We start from the raw sequence: 25,984 nt of genomic DNA on the forward strand, positions 1-25,984 counted from the left end.
CCATGGAACCTGTTTCTGGACTTCCAAATTTAACAGAATGGCCAACTCTAAATCCAATCTAACAGTCCCTCAGAGAACAAAACTTAACAGGAAAGTAAATTGTGCTTAAGTAACAAACATGCTTTGCAAACTGATTTTTTCTTGGACCAACGCCTCATAAACTAAACCACAATTACTGAAATAAGCATCAAGTTCAATACTAACAAACGTCTGTCATCACATTCAACTAGTCTGTAAGGAAGGACTTGTACCTCTATACACAGCACAAATTGGCATATCTACTTCGGAATGACTTTTCCAATTCCACTGATGACAGAAAGGTATTAGTGATTTACAAGTTTCTCCCTGGCTCTCAAGTCCACTCATTTCAAGTCTTAAGATGAAAACTTAAAAACACACGGGAAATAAAGGGACAAAGATAATGGCCAAGAGATGTCAAGCAGAAGCTTGCAGACGGATCCGAGCGGTTCTGCATCCCTTCCCGGAGCATCTCCAGGACTGTCCTACCTAAACACTTTATGTAAACATGGGGCTTGTGACTCAAGCCTCCAGCCCCAATAGGTGGAGAGAAGTTTCCTCGCCTCGGCTGCACATGGTTTGCAGAAGTTTGGCTGGAGCAGAGCGGAGCCTGGGTGGGAGCGGCAGTGTAGTTAGTGCTGCAGGCGGCGGCGGCGGCGGCGGCAGAGCAGCAGGAGGCGGAGGCGGGCGGGGGGAGGGGAGGCGGCTGGGGGGGCGGAGGGGGCTCTTGCCGCCACTGCTCTCTCGCCGCCTCTCCCCCCCGGCGGGAGCCGCTCTCAGCCTCTTTGCACTAGTCGCTCCGCTCTCTCGGTCATGTGACCTTAACGTAACCGGACAGGAAAAGCCCCGCCGCCGCCGCCGCCGCCGCGCCGGAGACACCGACCGCGGCGGCAGCAGCAGCAGCAGCAGCAGCGAGAGGCAGAGGCGGCGGCGGCGGGGAGAGCACGGCCAAGGCTGCCCAGCGGTGCCTCCTCCACACCCCCCGCCGCAGCAGCACCGGCGACAGGTAAGCGCGCAACGCCTCCACCTCCCGGGGCCGGTGCCCACGTGCCGCCCCCGACCCGGGCTCCGGGAAGGCGGAGGGGGGGCGGGGGCCACCGGAGCTCGCAAACGGTTCCGGCACCAACGGTGGCAACAAAGAAGACGAATGACCCCCGTCCCGGGGCTCCGGGTGAAGGCAGGCGGAGGGCCCGGACCACACGGGGACCCAGTTCTGGGAAGCGAGGGCAGGGGCGCCCCGCGGGGGCGGTGGCGGCTGCGCCTGGCGCCGGGGCTCTGGCCGCCTGACAAAACCATCCCCCGGAGCCAGGCGGCGGCGAGTCGGCGGCGGCTCCATCCGGGGCTTTGCGGGAGGGGGAGGGGACGGAAGCCGAGAGGGCGGGCGGCGGATCGGAGGGAGGGAGGGAGGAAGGGGAGGGGGGCGATTCGCGTTCCGTTCCCCGTTGCCGGTCCCTCCCTTCTCGCCGCCACCGCGAAGCGCGTCCCGAGCGGCGGCGGCCGGTGAGCGTCCCGCGCTGGAGCCCTGAGAGGCGGGCCCGTCAGGTGCGTAATCCTTCCGACGCCTCGCCGCCGCCTCCTGCTGCTGCCGCTGCTGCTTCTTCGGCGGCAAGGCCGCGAGCTGCGGAAGTGGGTTTGGGGGAGGGGAGCGGAGAGGGAGGGGGAGGGGAGGGATCCGGTCCGACCGGAGCAGGCCCGGCCTCTCTGGCGCTTCTCCCAGCTGCAGCGGCTCCTACAGCTGCTGCCGCTACTGCTGCGGCTCCGCCTCCCCGCTCGCGGGCGGGGGCGCGCACGCGCGCTTCCGGCCTCCTCGGGTCTCGCGCTGTCTTCGGCTCTCGCGCGCGCTCTTCCCCTCGCCCTGTCTGACCACCCCCCCCCGCCCCCGGCGCCGGAGCTGTTGCGCCAGCCGGGGCGTTGCGCACGGCGTAGGCGTCGGCATTGTGTTAAACTCCGCGGGACTTGGGGCGAGCGCGCGCGCGCACGCGGGACTGAGGGAAGCGGAGAGCGTGCGGCGCGGCCGGAGTGCGTCGCCCCTCCCTTCCCCTCCCCTCCCCTCCTCCCAGCCCCTCGGGGATGGGGGCGGGGCCGAGGTGCGCGGCGCCGGGGCCCGTCGGGTCCCCGCCGGTCTGGCCGGCCCCGCCCCCGGCCGGGCCCCCGCCCCCCGGGACGGGGCGGGGCGGGGCGAGGCAGGACTGGGCGGCCGTTGGGCCGCTCGCCTGCGGTCCGGGCAGATGTAGGCATCTCTGGGCGCCGCCCGGGTGGACCGCTGCGGCCCGGGCCGCGGGTGTGGGTACGCTGGGCCGGCAGCCTCCGGCTTCCGCTCCGTTGCCGATGTGAGCCTCGGCTGAGGCCGAGGTTAGCTCGGCGCTGCGCTGTGGTTTCTGGCTGCTTTGCCTTGGGGCGTGGGCCGGCGTCGGTGCTGCGCCCCGAGCCCGCACGGCCCTCCCACCCCGGAGGGCTCGGAGAAGGGGAGGCTGGGGGTTCGGAGGCTGTTTCCCGGGCCCGAGACGTTTTTCCGGTGTAACAGAAGCCCGAAACCAATGATTTTTAAACAGGCTGCAAAGATACAGAGGTGCTTAGGAAGCAAGGACCTTTTCTGGTGGTGAAAGGGGGGCGGTAAGAAAGCAAGGGTAGCTGAGCAGGCAAAAAAGTGGGCAGGGTGAAATGCAGATTGTTAATGCTAGGCCATTTACTGCAAGAACTTGCAACTGCTCAACTAATGATGCCTTAGGGAATTAACCCCCTCCCCCCCAATCGCTGCAGTGTTATTTGCTCTCCATCAAATACAATGGGCCCACTTAGTGTATAAGTGTCAATTCTATTCATTTTAATAGGTTATTGTTTCAGTAAAAGCATAAAAAAGGTCAGAATTACGGGCTCATACAGAATTTAGGGGTGCTCAGGGTTCCCTTAAATGGGTTGCCCTGTCCTTTTTAGGACGGATCTTCACGTAGACCCGGAGGGAACCCTGCATTAGCATTTTAGTTGGAGAGGTCTGAAGTTGAAAAGAAAATCAGAACTAAGACATCATTGAATGCTCATTTCTGTGATTTATTAAAAACCGACATTAACTTAAAAAACTAGATTTCATTTTGCATTCTAAATAACCTTGGTGTATATCCAGGGTGTTTTCAAACTGTTAAAATGTAATTATTAAGAAAAAGTTCCATATTCCTTTAAGCTGGGCATTTCTCACTTAATAAATTGGTGGTTTATAGAAGTTTATTTTCTAGCCAAAGAATTGACCTCTTACTGATACCATGGTAAGATTCCCAAAGCACAATGTATACCAGGGGTAGTAAGGGCCACAAATAGTAGTGAAGGAATCCTTTGAAGGGTGGCAAATAAATCACCCTTGAAGCTTTGTTGTAGTGGATAGTCCAACCACTTGCCAGTTTTAAAGCTTCTTTCAAAGAGGGTGTAAGTAAATGGTGCTCTGCAAACTTCCACTGAAATACTCCAGCAGCACAGTAAACAGGGGGCACCTTTTAGGCACAGAATAAAAGCTGCCACGATGACATTCTCTTCTTTATCATAATGATTAATGCGAACTTTACACTGTCCCCAAAGATCTCCTCTTCTGTAATACAAAAATTATATAAAATATAAAATTGTATTCACCTTAATCCTCTAAGATAGATGCTCCTTGTGAACACTGCATGTCCAGTGTACGCGGATACGCGTTCCCAGCTCGAGAAGCCCTGACATGGGGGTAGAAAGGGAAGGAAGCCTTCAAGGCTCGTAAATGGCATTGCCATAAGAATGGCTTTGGAGCTGGGAGGCTTTTCCGCCCTCTCTTCTTAACTGTCTTGGTGCTTGATCTCTAGTCCCACTGACTTTTCCCTGAAGTTAAAGTTGAAACGTTGAGCAAGTGGTGTGGTTCCAGGCTGTCACGGTGAAAGAAGAGCTTGCTGGTCTGCTGGAGACTGCCATAAATTTCAGAATGCACACGGCGAAAATGGGAATTTATCACTTTTCCTACCTCTTGCGGTTGCAAAGCAGGACTCTAAAAACCCAAAAGGGAATTGAGAATTTTTATTTTCCTGAGGGGAAAAAAAAAATTGTAAACATTCTAAGCATCAGAGAGTGCCCAAGTATATGAATTACAATTTTGTTACCAAATTAAACTTAATTAAAATACTACTGTGAGTCAATAGTAAATAAGAGTGTTTTACAACGCTAATATGCCATTAAGAGATGGAATCAGTAGCCACAGAATACTTAAAGTTGGCAGTCCAAGACAGTTTAGGACCATTTTTTTCCTATGTTATAAGGCCAAGTTAGAGGCTGTATTTATGCTCAAACCCATAATTCCCAGCTCCCATGAATGAGGTATGCATCCTAAGACTTTCTCACTTCAAGAAAGCTCAGTGTGCAAAGATAGGAATTTTTTTTTTTTAAAGATTTTATTTATTTATTTATTTGACAGAGAGAGATCATAAGTAGGCAGAGAGGAAGGCAGAGAGAGAGAGGAGGAAGCAGGCTCCCTGCTGAGCAGAGAGCCCGATGTGGGACTTGATCCCAGGACCCTGAGATCATGACCCGAGCTGAAGGCAGCGGCTTAACCCACTGAGCCACCCAGGCGCCCCAAAGATAGGAATTTATAAAGCATTTTTAGGTATCTAAGTACTTGTAAAATTGCCCTTTTTACTTTGCAAGAGGTTCAGTTCCTTTAAATTGTGCACCTGCCTAAGTTCTGCAGCAAGCAAAGAAGAACCTTCAGAGTCATCTGAGAAAGGTTTCAATGTGTGGTTGTGTTCCACATCGCGCCGGTCTTCTTAGATTCTCTGAGCCTCACAGTGCTTCTGAGCAGGGGTTGGGGTTGTCTGAGTGTGGTCTGCACACTCTTCTGAATCTCCAGGACCCCCTCAGGGCTCCATAAAGTCAAAACAATTAAAAAAAAAAGTCAAAACAATTTTATAATAATGGTAAGATGTTGTTGGACTTTTTAGCTGTTGACAAAATGTGTCAACGTTGGAAAGATCCACTGCATAACTCACCAAGCTGATATTTTCCAGTGACCCATGGGGGATGTTCACAAAAACCATGCATGGGTAAAAGATCCGTTCAAAGTGCAAGCTAGAGCAATGAATTTTACTGTAAGAGAGTAGGAAAATTTTCATTCGTTATGTATTTTTAGATCAAACTGCTAACCTTCAAGAAACTGCGACTTATCAGGTTTTGGTGTAGTATCAAAGAAAAATATCCACAATTTCCTGGAAAAGCTATTAATATATTTCTTTTGCCAACTACATCTGTGGGTGAGGTTGGATTTTCTTGAGTACTCAACCAAAACAGTTATCACAACAAACTAAATGGAGAAGTAGAGTAAATGCAGAATCCCATTGTCTTCTGTTAAAGAGATTTGTAAAAATAGCAAATTAGATTAGGTTTTTAAATTTTGCTATGTGATTATATGTAGGTTTCCTTAAAGTTGATTATAGCATAATGCCTTTAGAATTCTCACTTTAATATCAACTCCATTAGCCATAAACCTCTGACTTGGTTCTCCTTGATGCAAACTGTCCCGGAACTGCCTCCTTCTGACCTTCACTTAGAAATTAAAAACTAATTCCAAAGTTAACGTCAGCAACCTGTAATTGAAAAGACAATCTCTTACAAATCCAGTGGCTTTCAAAGTCAAAATACGTGCTATTGATTAGTATATGTCCCACCTTTTTCTAATCACAATGGAAGAGGATTGACTAATGTTAGGAACAATGCATCAAATTGTCACCACAACTGATTAAGACATTTCCTAGCTTTGAGATACAGTTTAAAAACATTAAAATTCAAATGGCCAGCCTCATTCAGGTTTACTTTATAGGCCCTAAATATTAATTATTAATAATACTAATTGAAAAAGCAGTTTTTTCATCCTGGTAAGTGGGCTGAGCTACTTGAAAGAATCAATCTTACTTGTGGGTAGTGCTTTTTCTGTTACTGATGTGTCCTGTGCATTACAGTATTCATTTATGCTTCACTTAAATAAAATTAAGGACTTTAGAGGACCCTTTTAGTGCCCTCAAAATGGGTAGTCTAAGTGGTATTTAGTATCTTAGGAGAGCTATTATCTTTAAAAAGTGAGTCATCAATTCCCAAAAGCTGTTCGGTCTCTTCTTATACTGACAATGGTAGGAGGAAATTGGGTTGTCAAAATATACTATGATGATATTGTCCCATTCAGCTGCACCTCCAAAGGATAAGTAACTTGCACAGAAGTATCAGCGCCACCTGGGCTGCCAGCTGGAAGCAAAAGCCCTTGACCTCTAGGCAGTACCGCTTTATCAGTGTGGAAAACAGTGGTGAAGCATTAAATTACACAAGTGGTCATTTATATTTAGCTCTGAAAAGTGCTTTTGACGTGTTTTCAACTTGGTGTTTTCGACTTGTATCTCGCAGTCTCTGAATTTGCTTAAGTTAAAAAGAAAAAAAAAACAACTTTGTACACATATACATGTATAAAGAAAGCATTCAATGAAAACCCACTTTTAAGAATTGCTTCCCTCAGGGCACCTGGCTGGCTCATTCCAGAGAGCATGTGACTCTTGTTTCTCCGGGTTATGAGTTCCAGCCCCATGTTGGGTGTAGAGATTACTTAAAAATAAAATCTTTAAAAAAGGAGAATTGCCTCCTCCCCTCCCCCAATCTCTATTTTTCCCTCCGTGCCTTTCTGCTCACATTCTGATTTAAGAAAGACAAATGATTTTTTTGAATTTAGTTTTTTTTTTTTTAAGTTATTTGTACAGTTTTAAATGATTGGGGGCTTTATGTAGGTCTTCATTTTCTTGTCACGATTTCATGGCAGCCTTCTGTGACTGGGAGTACTAGGAACTCCGAGGACTGACCTCCGGAGCCAAGTAGTGCAGAGGAAAGCGTGTGAAATTTACACCCGTTAGACCAGAATTCACTTGACTCCTGTTTGCAGTTGTGACCTCTGTGAACTGTCATGTAGTGATTCAAGGTTGGAGTAAGATGCACCCAGCTTCTCCAAAGACTCAGACATAAATCCCGGCGGGGACTCAGGACTCCAGACCAGTACAGTCACCGTGCACACTGCACACCTCCACTTGGTTGACTCAGAAGTATCCACGGTCCCACCTCCTCCCAACATAACCTCACGGTCTTCCTCACAAAGCTGGTCTTTGCCTGTGTTCTCTCTTCTGGCCGGAGTCCCCATGATCTTTCTGGTTACACAAGCGAGAAACCTAGTAGGAGTTCTCTTGAACACATCGGTTTCCCCCGCCTTCCTCCATCCACTTCACCGCCAGCTCTGTTGAGTTCTGATCTTCCAGCTACGTTTCGAATCCCATCCACATCGCCACCACCTACTTTTGTCACCTCTTCTAGACCACAGAAACGTCTCCCCTCTCACCACTTCCGGCAGGTCTCACCTGCCTCTTCACTCCTCAGTCCGATTTGGTTTAGCTCTGCAGGGCAGCCATCGGATCGCTCACCCTGCGAAAGCCCCTCGGTGGCTCCCATTGCTTTTCAGATACGGACCAAAACCCTTAAGAAGACCTGAGTCTCCAACTTCGCCTCACCTCCTCCGCTGCCGGCTCTTTGACCTTCAGTCAGAGGGACCTTGTCCCAGTTCCTCAGCTGCATCTTACTCCCTCCTGTCTCAGGGCCTTTGCAGATGCCTCCCCTCCGCCTGGAACACTCCCGTCTTTGCCCACTTGACTCTTCTTACTCTCCAGATACCTGCTTAACTGGCATTTCCTCACAAAAGCCTTCCCTGATCTCCAGCCCCAAAATTAGACCCCAGTTTCATGATAAACTTTAATTTTGTAAATTTGTGTACTTCTTTGATTCTACCCTCGAACTCTGTACTCTCCATGCCAGTGTGAACACTATACCTGGCAGCTCTGAAAGCGCTCGACAGATGTGTGACTGCTCCCCAGATCTGCAGCTTCAGAGCTGGACTACATGTGGGCAAGTCACTTAACTTCCTAAGTCCAGTAGATTTCTGCTGGAAAGAGGGTGGTTGGTCCTTGGCACATAATAAGGGGTCATTTATTATTAAAGCTGTGGTTATTCATATCATAATTCATACTGAAGAGTGACAAAATGATCCACCGTGGTGTTATTGAGGATTAAATGATGAGTGTAGGGACGCCTGGGTGGCTCAGTTGGTTAAGCAGCTGCCTTCGGCTCAGGTCATGATCCCAGCGTCCTGGGATCGAATCCCACATCGGGCTCCTTGCTCCACAGGGAGCCTGCTTCTCCCTCTGACTCTGCCTTCCACTCTGTCTGCCTGTGCTCGCTCTCGCTCGCTCTCTCTCTGACAAATAAATAAATAAAATCTTTTAAAAAAATAAAAATAAAAATAAAAAATAAATGATGAGTGTAAAGAGTTACCGTAAAATAGAAAGCACTGTTCAGAACTTAATTGTTAGCATGAAGAAACACAAAATGACATTTAAAAATCAAAAATAGCTCCCTTTAAATTGCTGTGAACTTTTTAGGTTAATCTAAGATAAATAGAAATCCAGCTCTTATCCCACATCACCCAGCTAGTCGGGGGCCAAGAACTCAACATTCTTCTCTCTGAATCTAGAGTTTCTTAATTTTTTTTTAACAAATACTGAACACCAGACAATACGCTAGTATGTGAAATAAAGTAATAAGTGATATATCAGACCCAGTGATGTGTTTTCGGGAAGCATCAGGCAGACACCGTGTAGACTAGAATGTTCACCGATGTTCCAGAGGCAGGGAGGGCCTCCTAATCTTGAGGGTCAGGGAAATTCTGCAGGGGACAAGTAGGGTAGGGGACAGGGAAGGCAGTAAGTAGTGGGTCCCTCTGGAAGTGGCATGTTTGAAGGTCTAGCGTAGAGTTTCTGAGGCCCCGTTCAAACAGGCCCCCAGTCCTGACCGTGGGAGTAGAGATCCGGTGCTGGGCTCAGCCTGGAGAGAACGGGCTCTGAGCAGTAAGTGTTGCAGGGGGCTGGGAGCCCAAGAATGGCCTGGGCTTCAGGACCTTCTGGTTATAAAGAAAGATGCCCTTCTTCAGCTTAGCTCAGCTCATCTGGCATTTCCAAAGTGAGTGAAATAACATCATTTTGTCCCCATTACCATCCATAGACTCAAGATGAAATTGGGCTTTTAGTGATGCTTGCATTTCAGAACAAGTTTTACTTGATCATTTCATGAAGGTCATCAAATGATAATCTTATATCAAGGAAACAATTAGGCACAACTTAATGTCATAAAGTAAAATTTTATCTTGTACTTTTTTTTGCATTAGAACATTTTTCTTCCATATACTGAATAGACTGCCAACAGCCCTTCCTCTAGAAAGGTGTTCAGACCTTATGTTCTTCCTGCCCATGTACACTTAGAAGTCCCCCATCCCTACTGGGTGTGTGAATTTTTTTTTTTTTTAAGATTTTATTTATTTATTTGACAGAGAGACATCACAAGTAGGCAGAGAGGCAGGCAGAGAGAGGAGGAAGCAGGCTCCCCGCTGAGCAGAGAGCCCGATGCGGGGCTCGATCCCAGGACCCTGAGATCATGACCCGAGCCAAAGGCAGCAGCTTAACCCACTGAGCCACCCAGGCGCCCCTGGGTGTGTGAATATTTTATGTCTTTTCTTGAAAAGTAGAGAATGATACCCTTTTGGACCCCTAGTTTCAAGGTTGGTTGGCTGGTTTTTAGTAGGCCTATAAAATCCAAAAGTCTGGAGACCATTAGTTTCCATTAGCACGAGACCATGTTGTGCAGTTAGGCAGGGGTTGGCCATGGAGGACTGGTAAGCTGTGCTGAAAACTTTGGGTTTCACACTAAAGGAAGTAGGGAATCACAGGAGGATTTTAAGCAGGATAGTAACATCAGATTTGCCCTTTGGAAAGAGCCTTCTGGCTATTCCGTGTGGATGGATTCAAGAGCTAGAGCCGGAAGCTGGAGAGATGTGTAGGGAGACAGAGCTCGGCGGTGGGATAAGAAGCTGAAGTTGGTGGGCCGTGAGTGACCGACTGTAGAATGAGGGAAGTGAGGCCAAGAAAGGGGGAACTGAGAGTCCTGGCTTGCACAAGAGATGGATGGCGGTGCCGTGCACTCTGCAGGGGGTACGGAAAGAAGGGGTTTGAGGCTCTTAGTGTCCTTTGGAGGAAATGGGGGTGAGGGGAAAGGGGATTTGAATTGCTTTTCCTGTTCTGAATTGAGGAGTCATTTGGAATGGCCCAGTGGGAGTGGACTGGATCCCCATAGAGAGTCCACAGAAGGAGAATTAGGCTGTGGTCAAGGCAAAGAAGCATCAGCAAAAGAGGAATCCTTGGTGGAGATTAAAATAGAACAGCCAGAGGTGAGAGAAAACCAGAGCACAGCAGCCTCGGAGCCCGAGACAGTATTTATGGAGCAGAGAGGTCGAGTAGGCTCAGTCTGGGGGGGCTGGGGAGCAGAGGTCCTCGATGACCTTGGCTGAGCTGTCTCGGTGCACAGGGCAGGAGCGGGCACATGTGAGCCGTGGACGGGAGGTGGGAAGCAAGGAGCGGACTTCCATTTCCACAAGCGGGGGTGGCCTCAAGCAGAGCCCCCCATGAAGATGCTGCAGCCTCAGCCTGCGCAGCACAGGCTGAGTGGAAACAGCTCTGAAGGGGCCGTGATGACAAAAGGAGGTTTAGGACAAGGGAGTGCCGTCGACTGTGCAGGGGCAGGCGGCACTGCCCGAGCTGCCCGTCTCATGGAACCCAGGCTGGGGACCCCGCCACCCCATTTTCTCAGACTCACTCACATGTGCCAGACTTGAGGGGGGGGTTCTGAGTTGGTTCTGATTTTTCTTCCTCAGAAAGCTTTTCTGGGTGTCCAAAGTGAGATTTAAAAAAAAAATTTATCTATGCAAAGTTTTGTCTTCCCTATATACATTTTGAACAGAAGACTCGTGCTTTCCATGATTCCTCCTCTCGTTTGGCTTTTGTCACATCCTTGAGACTCCTCTACATGTGTTCTTCCCTCTCTGTGTGAAAGACCTGTTCAGTATGATTCCTATTCTGGGTCAAATGGGAAATCTCTAAATTGAGATTCTAATTTTTTTTTTTTAAGATTTTATTTATTTATTTGACAGAGAGAGATCGCAAATAGGCAGGGGGGGGGGGGGACAGGCTCCCTGCTGAGCAGAGAGCCCATGTGGGGCTCGGTTCCAAGACCCTGAGAAGATGATCTGATCCGAAGGCAGAGGCTTAACCCACTGAGCCACCCAGGCGCCCCTCGAGATTCTAAAATAACTGATAGACCCCCTTTAAAAAATAAACATTTCACGGTTTGGGTTTTTTTTTTCATTATTTTTCCATATTTTCCATTCTTACGGGCTGAAAAAAATACTCACCTTGGGCTGTTTGTGGAATGAGAAGGAGCTCTACCTCTTGCTGTATCAAGATTTTCACTGTAAGAACAAAAACTTCAAAATCCTATAAAATATAGATAAGTTTGATGACATTACAACGTAAAACTGTATGTCACAAATCTCTAAAACAAAATCAAAAGAAAGTACAAGAAATGTTGGCGGCTTACATGTTTAAAGGGCTCATTTTTATTATATACCAGGGGTTTTACAGATCAATAAGAAAAAGACAACCTGATAGAAAACTGAGCAGAGCTCATGAAGAGATACAAGAGGAAATGTAAATGATCGATAAACATAAAAATATACTTCCTCTCATCACCAAATCCACAGAAGGTAAGAAAATGAGAACGGATTTGGCAATGATTCCTTAAGAAGGGGTACTACCACCCCCCACCCCCCCATCCCCGTGCTGGCAGAGTGTGGAGAAACTGGGGGGGTGGGCGGAGGATGGCTGGACAGCTCCCAACTGTGCGTCTGTGATAGTCGAATGTCTTATCACAAGTATGTATGCTCAAAAGCAGCAATAAAAATAATGTTTCGATTGATTTTTAAACACACTCCTGCATAGCGCATACCAACAAACCAGACAACCCTGCTTAAATCTCTCTTCTAAGGCCTACCGAGTCTATCCTGGGGGCCGGGTTGGGGGGGCAGACCAGCTGACCTCTCCGCCTGTTTCCTCCTTTATAAAATCTGCATAGCAATACCACAGATAAGTTCATGCACAATTAAATAAAGAAACGAATGGTCAGTGGTAAACACTCCATCAGTAAGAGCCACTCTTGTCATTATCATCAGGGAATGAACAGTCATGCGTTCTCATACTCAAAGCTGCTGTCAGGGAAGGGAGAGCCAGAGCCGCCTAGGCATAAGGGGAACGGGCTCAGAGACAAAGCGCAGGAAAAGCAGCAGCTCAACGCACGGTGCTCTCAGGGGGTGATACGCTTCTTTGTAGAAAAACGCTGGTTGGTAAGATGGAAAAAGGAAGTATGCTGCACTTTCCAGCCAACAGGCTTCTACTGGTCTATCATGGGGGCGGTCAGGTTAGAGTGATGTTTCTGTGTAATCCCCGTTACCCTGCACGCAGGCACGGACTCGTGTTTTCATCCTGAACCTCGCACCTTGTTTCTGTCTCCCCTTCCTCCTCTGAGAGCTCTTACTTCTCCGATCTGCACCGAAAATCCTGGGGGAACGAGGGTCCTGATCCATCCCAAGGACGTGGACATATAAATGAGCCTGCGGTCCGGGTCTCTGTACCCAGACTGCTGCGAGCTTGGGGGACCCGCCTGCCTTTCCTACTTGGAGACAGCCCTTGATAGAAAATGTGACACTGGACATCCTTGATCCTTGCTCCGTGACCTGATTGGTCTCTCAAAGTATTATTCCATTTCCTTCTTTTCTTTTAGGTCACACTTGTTAATTCTGAATCTGCCAGATCATGCCTAGCACAGGAAGGAGAGTGGGGAGTTCAGTACCAGCTGAGTAAGAACTGCCACGGGTCTGGTTTGTTTTGTTCTGTTTTGTTTCTAAAGCTTACTGATAATGCATCCTTCACAGTAGCTTTCCCAGTTCTGCACTTAAGTGTCATCGTTATTACCCCTTTCTTTTTAAATCTGGCTAATTAGTTAATGTGTGGTGGGGTTGTCTTTTTTTCCTTTTACTTTTTATTTTGAGATAACTACAGACACACATGTAATTGCAAGAAGTGAGAGACATCGCATAAGCCCTTTGCCGAGTTTCCTCTGATGGAACCTTCTCCCTAAGCTATAGTCCACATCACAACCAGGGTGCTGACGCTGATACAGTTGAGCTGCAGAACATTCCTGTCCGAAGGATCCCTCGTGTTGCCCTTCTGTAGCCGAACCCATTTCCCTCCTGCTCCCCTCGCCTCCCGTCACTAATCTGTTCTCTGCTCCTCTGATTTTCGAGAATGTTACAGCCGTAGAATCATAGAGCGTGTGACCTTTAGGGATTGGCTTTTTTCACTCCGCAGAAGCACCCGCCTTGCTCTGTACACGCAGCAGTAGTTCATGTGTCCTTAACTGGCTGCGTGGTTTCCTGGGGCGTGGGCATACCACGTGCTTCACTGTTCACCCACCGAAGGACATCTGGGCTGTTTCTAGTTTTGGGCTATTAGGAGTAAAGCTGCTGTGGATGTCCACGCATAGGTTTCAGTGCGAACGTAGGTTTCTGTTCTCTCAGATGTGTCCACGAGCCCTGTTGCTGAGTGGGACGGCACTTGCATACTGAGTTTTTAAGAAACCGCTTTTCCAGAGTGGCTGCGCACTTCCCCTTCTCCCCGCCGAGTTCGAGCGGTCCAGCTTGGTCCTTGCGAGCATCTGGTGTTGCCGTTATTTTCTACTTAGGCCATTTTGATGGATATATAATGAAAGCTCACCGTGGTCTTAATTTGCTTTTCCCCAGTCACCAATGAGGCTGAAGCTCTTTTCAAGTCTTTGTTCACCATCTGCATAGCCTCTGTGGTGAAATTTATCTTCTAGTCCATTGCCTGTTGTCTAGTTATATTTTTTTCCCCTTTTTGGGCCTTCGTCCGCATCAGTTGTGCATATTTATGTGGCTCTACTGCTGGGTTCTCAGTCTGTTTCCTAGTCTGTATGTTTATCCCTTCAACAGGACCTTGCTGTCTTGAATGCTATACCTGTTCGACGCATTTTGAAATCAGACTGATTCGTCCCACTTTAATATTCTTTTTAGAAACTATTTTAGTGGGGCACCTGGGTGGCTCAGTGGGTGAAGCCTCTGCCTTCGGCTCAGGTCATGATCCCAGGGTCCTGGGATGGAGCCCCACATCGGGCTCTCTGCTCAGCGAGGGGCCTGCTTCCTCCTCTCTCTCTCTCTGTCTGCCTCTCTGCCTCCTTGTGATCTCTCTCTCTCTGTCAAATAAATAAAATCTTTAAAAAACTTATTTTAGCTCTTCTGGTTCCTTTGGCTTTCCATGATACATTTCAGAATATTCTCATCTGTGTCTACAAAAACAAAAACAAAAAGCCCTTGCAAGAATTTTGATAAGAATTTTGCCAAACCTATATGCTGACTTGGGAAAAACTTGTTTGTGCTATGTTGGATTTTCCTAACCATAAATACAGTGTATGTTTCCATTTCTTTAAATATTCTTTGATTTTTTTTCTTCAGTGTTTCAGATTCTTCAGCATACACGTCCTATACATGTTTGGTTAGATCGACAACCTATGTATTTCAACATTTTAAGTGATTGTAATGGTGTTATATTTCTAATTTCAGTGTCCGCAGGCTCAAACTTAGTATACAGAATTATAGTTAACTTTCACATGTTTATCTTGTAGCCTCCCCGTGGTATGGCCAGACTCGCTTGTTAGTTCCAGGAGGGGGTTTTTTTTTGTTTTTTTTTTTGTAGATTCCTTGGGATTTTCTAGGTAACAACCATGTCATCTGGCAAGAGGGACAGCTTTGGTTCTCTCTTTCCTCTCTGTATGGCTTTTATTTCCTTTCTTGCTTTATTGCACAAACTCAAACTTCCAGTACTATGTTCGGTAATGAGAATGGGCATCCTTGCCTTGTTCGCAATCTTAGAAGGCATTCGCTCTTGGTAACACTGAGTCTACTGTTAAGTATAACGCTGATCTGTGTGTAGCGGGCTGTTAGAAATGCTCTTGGTGGGAAAGGAGCAGCCTACGGATGTGCCGAGCTACCTCCTTTAGAGGCAGCTCTGCTCCTCTACAGCTGATTCAGACCCAGTGCTTTGCTAGGGTGAAGTGGTCATGAAGACCGTAGAATTTGGAGTCAGAACAATGGGATTTAAATGTTGGTTCCCCTGCCTTCTAGCTTGATGGCCTGGGCAAACTTATTTACACCTCTCAAAGCCCAATTCCTCATCCACAAAAAAGGGAAGAGGATGCCATCCCACTGCCCCCCTCCATGAGCACAGGTGTCCAGGGCAATAACGGGCGAGTTATTTTATCCCCGCCAGGGGCAGCCCTGTCCCCAGGGCAGGAGCTGGAAAATGCCCCAGTTTGGTGAGATCTTCACCCTCCTCTGCTGTGTCCCCCCGTCCCCCTGCACCCCGCCCAGCACCTTAATTTACTGATCTCTATGGAAGATTTGACAAGTTCTAGTAGACAGGTCATTTAGAATTTGCATTTGGAGTCGTAAACTAAAAGACTAACTGATCTGGGGACATTTGCTGTCTGGAGCGCAGACAGCCGAGTTCATTTCCCGGCTCGGCTCCCCCACGCACGTCTGTGTAAACTTGGGCAGACCACGTAATCTCCCACCTCGCTGTAAATGCCATCATCTGTGAAATGGGAGTGAAGACAGCTGACTCCCAGGGCGGCTATGGAGGTGAAATGAGCGAGCTGGTGTCACGTTGTTAGCATGACTTTTTAGCTGTGGTCATTACTATTGGTGACTATAACGGACACATACTTACTTGTGAATCACCTTTCTTAAAAAAAAAAATTGTTTGCTTTGCAGATTTTTAAAAAAATGGATTTGGCCAACCATGGACTTATTCTTCTGCAACAGTTAAACGCTCAGCGAGAGTTTGGTTTCCTGTGTGACTGCACGGTTGCCATCGGCGATGTGTACTTCAAGGCACACAAATCAGTTCTTGCTTCATTCTCCAATTACTTTAAGATGTTGTTTGTCCATCAGACCAGGTAACTAACGTGGTTGATAATAATCTAATGACTGTAGACGCTGAACTTCATGGCCCTCTTCCCCTCTGCACCTGCTCTTAGCCCATCCAGACCATGGGGCTCACCTCCTCTCCCTGGAATCCTAGGCCCCTGGGCGCCCAGTTTTCCCTCATGACCTCACTTGCCCCTTTGCCCATCTTGGTTACTCACACTTCCATGGACCTTGGAGCCCCCCCGGCAGCCCCTCCACGCCCAGTACCCTGGGTAGCTGAGCCCAACCCCCAGGATGGGCAGTGGCAGCCTGATTCCCTCGCTCCCACTCCTCCAGCCCTGGGCCCCGGCTGCCCCCACTCCTTTCCCTATTTTTATCCTTATTTGCCAGTCTAATGAGAAGCTTCAGGGCATGAATTCCCCAGTTCCCTTCTTTTCTCTCTTAACACATCTCAATCTCAGCATCTTTGTTTGATCTTTCCTTCCCATCTCTCCCATCTTGGAGAAAAGGACCCTCTAAGGAAAAGTGGGCTTCCTCCAACTCTCAGGCTACAGATCCGACCTCTTACTCTCTGTTCTATCCTTTTCTCTGTGCACTGCCCCCGTATCCGAGCCGCTGCAGGATCAACATCCTGGGTACCTTGGCTGTGCTGTGGGGCACCTTCTCCTTTATCTCACGGTGAAGGTGTTCAGAGGGTGAGTCACAGCCTTGCTGGTGCTCCCCACTACCCCCTTGACCTCTCCTCTCTGGGGACACTGTGGTCTGTGCTCCATCTCCACCGAAATCATTTCTCTAAGGTTACCTCTTCATCAAAACCGCGGCTCTTCTCAGCCTCTGGCGTCCTTGTCCTTGGCCGCACTGCATCAGCCGCACTTTGATAATGCAGAACGTTCCCTGTTTTCCTGCCCTCTGGGCAGGAGCCTTCTGAGAGTCCTGCTGAGTTTTAGTCTGGAGCTCTCCATGCTTCTTTCCCTGTGCGCTCTCCTGAGGAGCTTGTTTCTTCTGGATTTGGCCTCCAGTGGAAGCCACAAGTTTACAACTCTGGCCTTGACCTTTCTCTGCGTCCAGAACTCTGCTTCCCAAGGCTGCGAGGCTGCTGCTCAAGGGGTCGAATGGAGTATCAGCGTGTCTGAAGCTGAGCTAGACCTTCCCAGGTCCTTCCCTATTTATCTCCAAGTAAACCGCACTTAAAATCGCTCTAGAACCCCATTTTCTTGGTCCCGCCCCCAGTCACATTTCCCTCTCAGTCCCTTTTGCATTAGCCCTTTCCTTCCCCTTCCTAATCACTCCTGTCAGACGAATATTCCTGAAGAGCGAACGCATAACTGTAGGACACCTTTGATCAGAAACCTAGTCCAGAGTGTCCTGCTTGGATCAGAAACCTCGAGGCCGTCCGTCGCACATCAAAACAGCACACGGATTCCTGCTTCTCTTTCAAGGCCCGAAGGCTGCAGCCTGCTTGGGCACCCTGCTTGGCCATCATGCCCAGTCCCCGAGCCCAGCTGCCCCTCACCTCTTCTGCGACCCCTCCCCACAGTGATCCAAAGCCGGCTCTTCCTCTCTCACATTTCACAGCACTTTCTGCCCCTTTACAAGATCAGCACATTTTCCTTGTATTGTTCTCGGTGGACTTCTCCCTCCCCCCACCCCCTTCATTTGTAAGTTTCCTGAGGGCAGAGACCAGGTTTGACCAAGCTTTGTGGATGCCCAGTAGTGTATAGTTTGGGTATTCGTACATAATGGCCACCAGTTAAATGTCTGGAGGAGCAGAATGGGTGAAGAAGAGGGATGATGGGGAGCAGAGGTTGCTTTGTCCTGCAACACTAAGGATGTTCCCTTTTACCTCATGGTCGGAGACTTGCTTAGAAGTTTCAACACAATGAGTTAACTTGTCTTGAGGGGGAAAGATTTTCATTTTGAGGAGTAAAAAAATACAGTTTAATGAGTTTTAAGATCTTCTATTTATTTATTTGACAGAGATCACAAGTAGGCAGAGAGGCAGGCAGAGAGAGGATTGACAGAAGCAGGCTCCCTGCTGAGCAGAGAGCCCGATGATGTGGGGCTGAATCACAAGATCCTGCGATCATGACCTGAGCCAAAGGCAGAGGCTTAACCCACTGAGCCACCCAGGCGCCCCAGTTTAATGAATTTTAAATAGATTCAAGAAACTTAAGTGGAGAGCAGTTTAAATGCCTTTGTAAAAAAGGAAATGTGGTATCTGTGTAGACCGGAGTTCCCAATGTTCTTTTCTCTTTGAGACCAAGCAAACAGAGAGCAAAGGCCAGAGGCAGCCTTTCAAACCAGGGCCTTCTTTGTCAGGTGCTGTGAGCTGCCACCTGATTACCCAGAAGGTAGACTGAGAATACAGGTTTTTCACACTTGGTTTAAGAGTTTTCTTCGGCTCGGGTCATGATCTCGGGGTCCTGGGATCGAGCCCCGCGTTGGGCTCTCTGCTCGGCGGGGAGCCTGCTTCCCTTCCTCTCTCTCTGCCTGCCTCTCTGCCTACTTGTGATCTCTCTCTGTCAAATAAATAAATAAAAATCTTTTAAAAAAAAAAAAAAAGAGTGTTTTGTTGTCTGTAGTGCCACTAGATGTCTCTGTCTGGTGTGCAGCCCTGGAAGTGACTGGGTTGTGAATCTCACAGGACTGCAAACACCGAGTTCCCCAGACTGCAGAGAGGCAGGTCTGACTAAGCACAACCTCCTGAGCGAGGGAGAACATTATGTAAAGTTAATTATTTCTAAGGTTCTTTAAGCCCCTTTTTTCCTTTGAGATTCCAGTGAAGGAAAGATTAAAAATGCAAATTCCTGTGAAAGTTTGCACAAAGGGCTTGTGGCTGTGCTAAAACCTTATTTTTCCTGTAAAAGTGTCTCAAGCAGACACCTACAGACCAAACCATGTAGGTGTAATTATCTTGTGGGGAGCTGTGTCCTTCCAGAAGGACTTGGAAATGACCAAAGTCTGGCCCATAGCGAGCAGAGGGGTCTAGCTGGGAGGGGAAGCAGTCAAGGATGGAAATTGCTAGAATGTGACCTAAGGAACTTTTTTAAATAACTTTTTTTTTCAAGTGTTTCTATGTGTATATGTGTGCATGTGTTCTTCTGCTTTAAGGAAAAAAAAAATGAAGTCAAGAAATCAAGATCATTGGTTTCTGGGAACCTCCCAGGGCCCTAGGCACTGGCGTTGAATCCCAGAGGCCTCCCTCTCCGTGATGGTTTCTCTCCAGCCCCAGGGGTCCCTTCAGATTCCTTCTCCCTCCAGCCTGGCAGGGTCTCCCAGCCCCGTTTATTCTTTGCCTTCAGAGATTGCACACAGTTCCTTAAAACCTGAGCTCTGCTCAGTAACCACCCATCACTGACAGTAGACAGAGGACAACCTATATAGTAACAATAAGGAAAAACCATAAAACTGACAACAAAACTTGTATAGAAAGGGACCCCACTTGGTACTTACCGATCACAGATGCTAAAAAACATATCCCTCCTTGGGACTTAGACCCTTCTCTTCTCTTTCTGGGAGGCAGAGGGGAGCTTGCTTTCTCTTTTGCCTGGAGGAACATACCCTTCCAGCAGAACAAAGGTGCCCTGTGAACTCCTGGGAGTACTTTGCATCTCCGAAGGCCTGTGGTTTCCCAGTTCTCTGTTTTGGAGGTGGCTGTTTACCTGATTAAAGTATTCTTCCCCACACATGATCCCTGAAGCTTTGTTTTGAATATTGAACTTCCCTAGAGCCCCTGAAATGTATTCTAGTGTACACACAGTATTGTCGGCACTCGCTCTGTGCTCGAAAGGAGGACCACCTATAAAAAGACTCCAAAGGAAAATGAGTGATCTATCTTTTTTAAAAAAGAGTCACAGAAACTCTCTTCTTTCTGCCATCAAAGTGCTGCTAGTTTCTATGCATAATCTTTATTCTTTGACTTCCATACTTTGTAGGCAGACACTTTTCACATGATTACTTGTATGCAGTCATCTTGAAATATACACGTATTGATAGCAAGACAGGAATTCCTCAAATCTGGTCTGTCTCAAATTGCTATTAAATCACTCCTTTTAAAAATAGAATAAAATGTTAAATTTGGAAGAGCAGGTATACTGTGACTTTTTTTAGCATGTTGAAAAACATATTGATAAGATAAACAGCTAAAGGAGACAAAAAGAGTTACAAGAGTAAGAAGTGGTATAATCAAAAATGATTATACATTGTAAGAACCTGATTAAATAACTCCTCCATTTTTAAAAATGATTATACATTCTAAAGGCATTCAAAGAAGCTGTCCTTGAAATTGAAAATGCATTGTCTCTAGAATATATTCACACAGGGGACATACAGCACACACCTCATACTTTATAGATACAGTCATTGCTTTTAATGCATTAGAATTGCTGTCATTAGTGATGGTTTAGGAAGAGTTTTTTGGGACTTCTTGATTAAAGCTGCTTGATCAGAATGATGTTTCTTGAATGAGGCAAACACTAGCTGCTTTAGGGACCTCAGATAAATCACTTAACTTTTTGGGTTCTCAGTTTCCAGATCTGTCAGATAGGAAGAGTCCCCTCTGCCTGAACCACTACACAGGATTGTTTTCATGCTCTAAACAATTTTGGTGTCATGGGTTTGGATTGAGACCGAGATTTAAATCCCTCTTCGAACTCTGATATTGAGCAAGGCATGAATCTCTTTGAGCCTCAATCCCTTAGCTGGAAAATGAGAATGAATGGAGTTTAATGAGATAATGCCTGTAAAGGCCGGGGGTAGTTCTGGTGGTGGTGGTATTTACATTTGGTAAGTAAGGGAGTTGTCCTGGAACCGCTTTTTACTGCAGTCTAGCAATACTGGGAAGGTGATCTGACCCCATTAGAGCTAGAATGCTCCCACATACCTTCCTGGGGCGGGGGGTGCAGATCAGAGAGTTTAGAGCACCAACAGAATTAGGTTTTATTTTTCTCTCACTTTTGTCGTGTGGCTCCTAGCGCTTGTTCATACTAGCCCAGCTCCCCCGTGTCATTTTACAAATGAAGAAACTTTCTCACCAGGTAGATTGTTTGATTTGCCTTAAAAGATCTCCTGCTGAGCTCTGGATGGCATTGGATCAATAGAAAATCATAGACTTTTAGCCAAAGCTCTGCCAGGTCAGCGGCTCTTAACCATTTCCAGGTCACAGGCCACTTTCAGATGGAGAAGCAATAGATCCTCCGCACAAAACACAGAAGTTTTTTTATATAGAACTCTCAGAGTTCTGTCTAAAAATACAATGTGATAGAAGTTCATGTAGACTCTGAGGAGAAAAAAAAAACTGCTTCAAGAATCTAGGAGTTAAGATACCATATTTGCTTAACGTGAACTTTTTCCTTCTCATCCTTGCAAATACATTTATTGTCTCTGTCTGTTCTTAACACCATGAAATTACATGGGTTCCAGTTATCTCCCCTGAGCATTCCTGTTCATGAAACACTAACCGTAAGAAAGGGGAAATGCTCTGGTTTCATTTGCCTTTAAAAGTTGCCCCCTTTTTTCTCCAGAGATCATGTTCTCCCTGGAGACCTGGGCTGACACTTACAGACTTGTCCCTGTCTCTTGCAGTGAGTGTGTCCGTTTGAAACCGACCGACATCCAGCCGGATATCTTCAGCTATCTCTTACATCTGATGTACACCGGCAAGATGGCACCCCAGCTCATCGATCCCGTTCGACTGGAACAGGGGATCAAGTTTCTGCACGCCTACCCGCTGATCCAGGAAGCCAGCCTGGCCAGCCAGGGCGCCTTTTCTCACCCCGACCAAGTTTTCCCGCTCGCTTCTTCCCTGTACGGCATTCAGATCGCAGACCACCAGTTGCGACAAGCCACCAAGATCGCCTCTGCCCCCGAGAAGCTGGGGCGGGAAGCGCGGCCGCAGCCGTCCCGGGTGAGCCAGGAGCAGGCGCCGGAGGCCGCCCAGCTGTCCCAGCTGCCTTCCAACCTGGCCCCGGTGACTCGGACGCACCTGACTCCCTCGGACCCGCTGCAGACCTCGCTGTCCCCGGAACTCGTTTCCACGCCCGTGCCTCCCCCGCCCCCCGGGGAGGAGACCAACCTGGAGGCCTCGTCCTCGGACGAACAGCCGGCGGCCCTCACCATCGCCCACGTGAAGCCGAGCATCATGAAGAGGAACGGGAGCTTCCCCAAGTACTACGCCTGCCACCTGTGCGGCCGGCGCTTCACGCTGCGCAGCAGCCTGCGGGAGCACCTCCAGATCCACACGGGCGTGCCCTTCACGTCCGGCCAGCCCGGCGACAGCCGGGGGCCCCTGTCTCTCTGCAGCAACGCCCCGGACCTGGGGAAGGACGCCATGGAGGTGCCCGAGGCCGGGATGATCAGCGACAGCGAGCTGCAGCACATCTCCGACTCGCCCATCATCGACGGGCAGCCGCACTCGGAGACGCCGCCGCCCTCGGACATCGCGGACATCGACAACCTGGAGCAGGCGGACCAGGAGCGCGAGGTGAAGCGGCGCAAGTACGAGTGCACCATCTGCGGCCGCAAGTTCATCCAGAAGAGCCACTGGAGGGAGCACATGTACATACACACCGGCAAGCCCTTCAAGTGCAGCACCTGCGACAAGAGCTTCTGCAGGGCCAACCAGGCGGCGCGGCACGTGTGCCTCAACCAGAGCATGGACACCTACACCATGGTGGACAAGCAGACTCTGGAGCTCTGCACGTTCGAGGAGGGCAGTCAGATGGACAACATGCTGGTGCAGACCAACAAACCCTACAAGTGCAACTTGTGCGACAAAACCTTCTCGACTCCCAATGAGGTGGTGAAACACTCGTGCCAGAACCAGAACTCGGACGTTTTCGCCCTGGACGAGGGGCGGTCCATTCTCCTGGGCAGCGCGGACTCGGAAGTCACGGAACCCGACCACCCAGTGTTAGCCTCCATCAAAAAGGAGCAGGAAACAGTGTTGTTAGACTGAATGTGACTTACCTTTTTTTTTTTTTTTTTTTAACTGTCATTTTTACAGAGACGGTCTCCTCTCCTGCCCCCCTTGCCCCCACCCCCCACCCCACCTCCCAATTCAGAACTGTAGTTCTCCGTGGCATGATACCAACAGGTCCCCGGTCCTTCCGTCCTCCCCACCGCCTCCCTGTCCCCAGCCCTTCCTCCGCAGAGGCTTTGTGCATTATAAACCTGGAACATATTTACTTCGAGTCAGGGGATATTGGAGAGATAATGGGCAGTAGTACTTATAAACTCAAAATAGATTTTGAGACGTTTTAGATTATTTAAAAGCAGACTTGCAACTAATGAAGGGTATACAACAAAACAAAACAACTAGAATGCAATTTGGTAAACTCAAATTATGACTTTCCCTGGGTAATAAGTCTTCCTTCTCGGAAAACAGCAGAAAATACAGCATGCTTCTTAGAGATTCCGCTGGGCTCTGTACTATGCAAAAATCTAGAAGGTGTGGGGAAACTTTAAACCCAAGTAAATGTTCTTAGTATTTATCCTCCAGGTGTCTTATTTCAGAATGCGTCCTTTGAGATTATGTCCAGTCAAGAAAAATCATTCGTTAGGAAATCTACTTGAACAAAACACAAAAGAGAAAAAGTAATAATGTGATGGCAATCTTAATTTTTGGATAAAACATGACAAAGCTGTGAGTTTGTGTGTTTGTAAGAGAAAATGTGTGGATATTTGTGATAAACAGGTGTATTAACGCACATGCCTTATCCAATTGCTGGCTTCTTTCAAAGTTGAACGAGAAAAAATTCTCTGTTTTAGTTTCTGATAAATCTGTTGGTTGTTTTAAAAATCAGACTTGCGAGTACTGTTATTCTGTAGATTGTCTTTCTGAATAGAAAACGACATGCCATTCCAGCAGCTGCCGGTGGTAAATTTGTTTTGGCACCGACCAGCTGCTTTAAATCAGTGTATGTATGCAGGAAAGTGCATCTCAGAGGCAAGGCTGTGGGCAAAGCATGTAGTAACTTTAATGACTTTAAACGTTAATGCTAATACTTTACTGGCAACATTCATTGAAGCATCAAAAATGGCAAAGAAAAATCAGGACAAAAAAACCTAATTGCTGTTTGGGGGAAAGAAACTCGATTTTGTTGTTTCATCTCCACATTTTTTTTCTCTGTCCTTTAAATACCCGAAATTTCCTCCACTGGCCTGAAAGCAGTAAAATGTGTCCATTAATCTTTCCTTGGGCCAATAACAGAATGGGTCTGACAGGACAGAACAGGAGCCAGAAATAAGGACCGAAGGGAAAAGGGAAGAACAGTTCATAGCTGTGCTGTACGTATATGTTTAAAACTGAATATCCCATCATCCTGTTTCATGTATAGTTGAGTTCTCAGATTTGTAAGTTTTTATACATACTTTCATTGAATAAACATTTAATTAAATGGGTATTTTATTCTATCTGTGTATTACTTTGTCTACCTAAAGAGATGCAGGGAGGGGGGCGTGGCGCAAGGAGGCATCTCCTTGTGGCACCTCCTTTCTGTCTGCAGAACTTCGGACAGGCCCCATCACTTGAGTGGCATTTTCTACATCTATAAAATGAAGACAGTGGGGACACCTGGGTGGCTCAGTGGGTTAAAGCTTCTGCCTTCGGCTCAGGTCATGATCCCAGGGTCCTGGGATCGAGCCCTGCATCAGGCTCTCTGCTCAGCAGGAAGCCTGCTTCCCTTCCTCTCTCTCTCTCTGCCTGCCTCCCTGCCTCCTACTTGTGATCTCTGTCAAATAAATAAATAAAATCTTACAAAAAAAAAAAAAAAAAGAAGACAGTGATAACTGCTGGATCATCAGATTGTGGGAAACAAATGAGTAAACAGTATGAAGGTGCCATGGTCAGTCCAAGCTTGGCCAGGAAGGGGTCTGGAGGTCATCCTACCCAACTTTGTTTTACAGGGAAGACTCCAAGAGGTGTTTACCTTAAAAAATGACACAAAGTCACGCTATATAAACTTAGATTCTCAAATACTGAGAGCTTTCCGTTGATTTCATCTTTTTTAAAAATCATATTCAACATCTCCCAATTTAAATGAGAGTCTTGTGCCAAATTAAGTTCTCTGAGTATCTGTGGAACGGGAGATCCGGGCAGGTCCCCGCTGCTCTCCGCAGCACACCAGGCATCCTCGAAGGCACATGGGTCACACCAGAGGCTCTTAAAGAGCAGAAAGTCATGGGAATCCCAAGGGATCTGGTGGGTAATGAGAGAGGCTGAGGTGAAGATGCCAGCTGGCCCCAGCTCACTTCCCACAATTTGGTGGAGCAGGAACTGTGGTCAGCTGCTCGCTATGGGCAAGAGGTCTTAATGCTGGCTTGTGGCTACCTCCTCCTCTTGTGACAGACCTGCCAGTCCCTCCCTACCCTAGAATGCTCGCTGGCTATTTCATCACAAGAGGTTATAAAGTTAACATTTCATTCTTAATTTTTGATGGTACCAATGTAAACACGCTTTGGACATTTCAGTTAGTAATGTCAGTCTGAACACCCAAGCTCCAGCATCATTAATTTAGGCTGTCACTCTCCACATTTTAGCCATTATTGACACCACTGGTACTACCATTCCTTTCATAGGGAAAACAAAAGTGACCCATTCATTAAACAGATACAGCTAAAAAAAAAATCTGTAAAATAGTGTAGGATTTACCCTGGGAAATATGGCTGTAATGGGATTTTAGATTTTTATTTATTTTTTTAGATTTTATTTATTTTTTTCCAGTTATAAAACTGGAAAATATATACATACATATATAAAATAGCTTTGGATAAGGATAGAAGAATGGAGAGTAGAATGGACCTCAAATATTCTCCTTTCTAAAGTCATTACTAGGGCGGCTGGCTGGCTCAGTGAGTGGAGCATATGGCTCTTGCTCTCGGGGTTGTAAGTTCGATCCCCACGTTGGGTGTAGAGATTACTTAAAAATAAGATCCTTAAAATAAAAAGTCATAGAAACCTGTGGGGCATCTGGGTGGCTCAGTGGTTTAAAGCCTGAGCCA

General features: G+C 47.6%; 1 protein-coding gene across 6 annotated transcripts; it reads left to right on the top strand.

Moving 5' to 3' along the window:
* The first annotated feature begins 392 nt into the window (after positions 1-392).
* On the top strand, positions 393-24,385 carry ZBTB2 (zinc finger and BTB domain containing 2). Of its 6 annotated transcripts, none has more exons than XM_082730079.1 (5): positions 887-1,024; positions 11,560-11,692; positions 12,766-12,857; positions 15,830-16,014; positions 21,569-24,385. In XM_082730079.1, exons 4-5 carry the CDS (start codon positions 15,842-15,844, stop codon positions 22,938-22,940), a joined length of 1,545 nt encoding a protein of 514 aa, XP_082586205.1. In that variant the 5' UTR covers positions 887-1,024; positions 11,560-11,692; positions 12,766-12,857; positions 15,830-15,841; the 3' UTR covers positions 22,941-24,385. The 6 variants fall into 6 exon arrangements, with proteins under 6 accessions (XP_082586203.1, XP_082586206.1, XP_082586205.1 ...); XM_082730081.1 differs by lacking the exon at positions 887-1,024 and adding an exon at positions 1,429-1,560; XM_082730080.1 differs by lacking the exon at positions 11,560-11,692 and having other exon boundaries at positions 879-1,024.
* Positions 24,386-25,984: the final 1,599 nt, after the last annotated feature.

The sequence above is a fragment of the Mustela nivalis genome (genome assembly GCF_964662115.1).
Source record: "Mustela nivalis genome assembly, chromosome: 5".
In the NCBI taxonomy this organism is placed as follows: Eukaryota; Metazoa; Chordata; class Mammalia; order Carnivora; family Mustelidae; genus Mustela; species Mustela nivalis.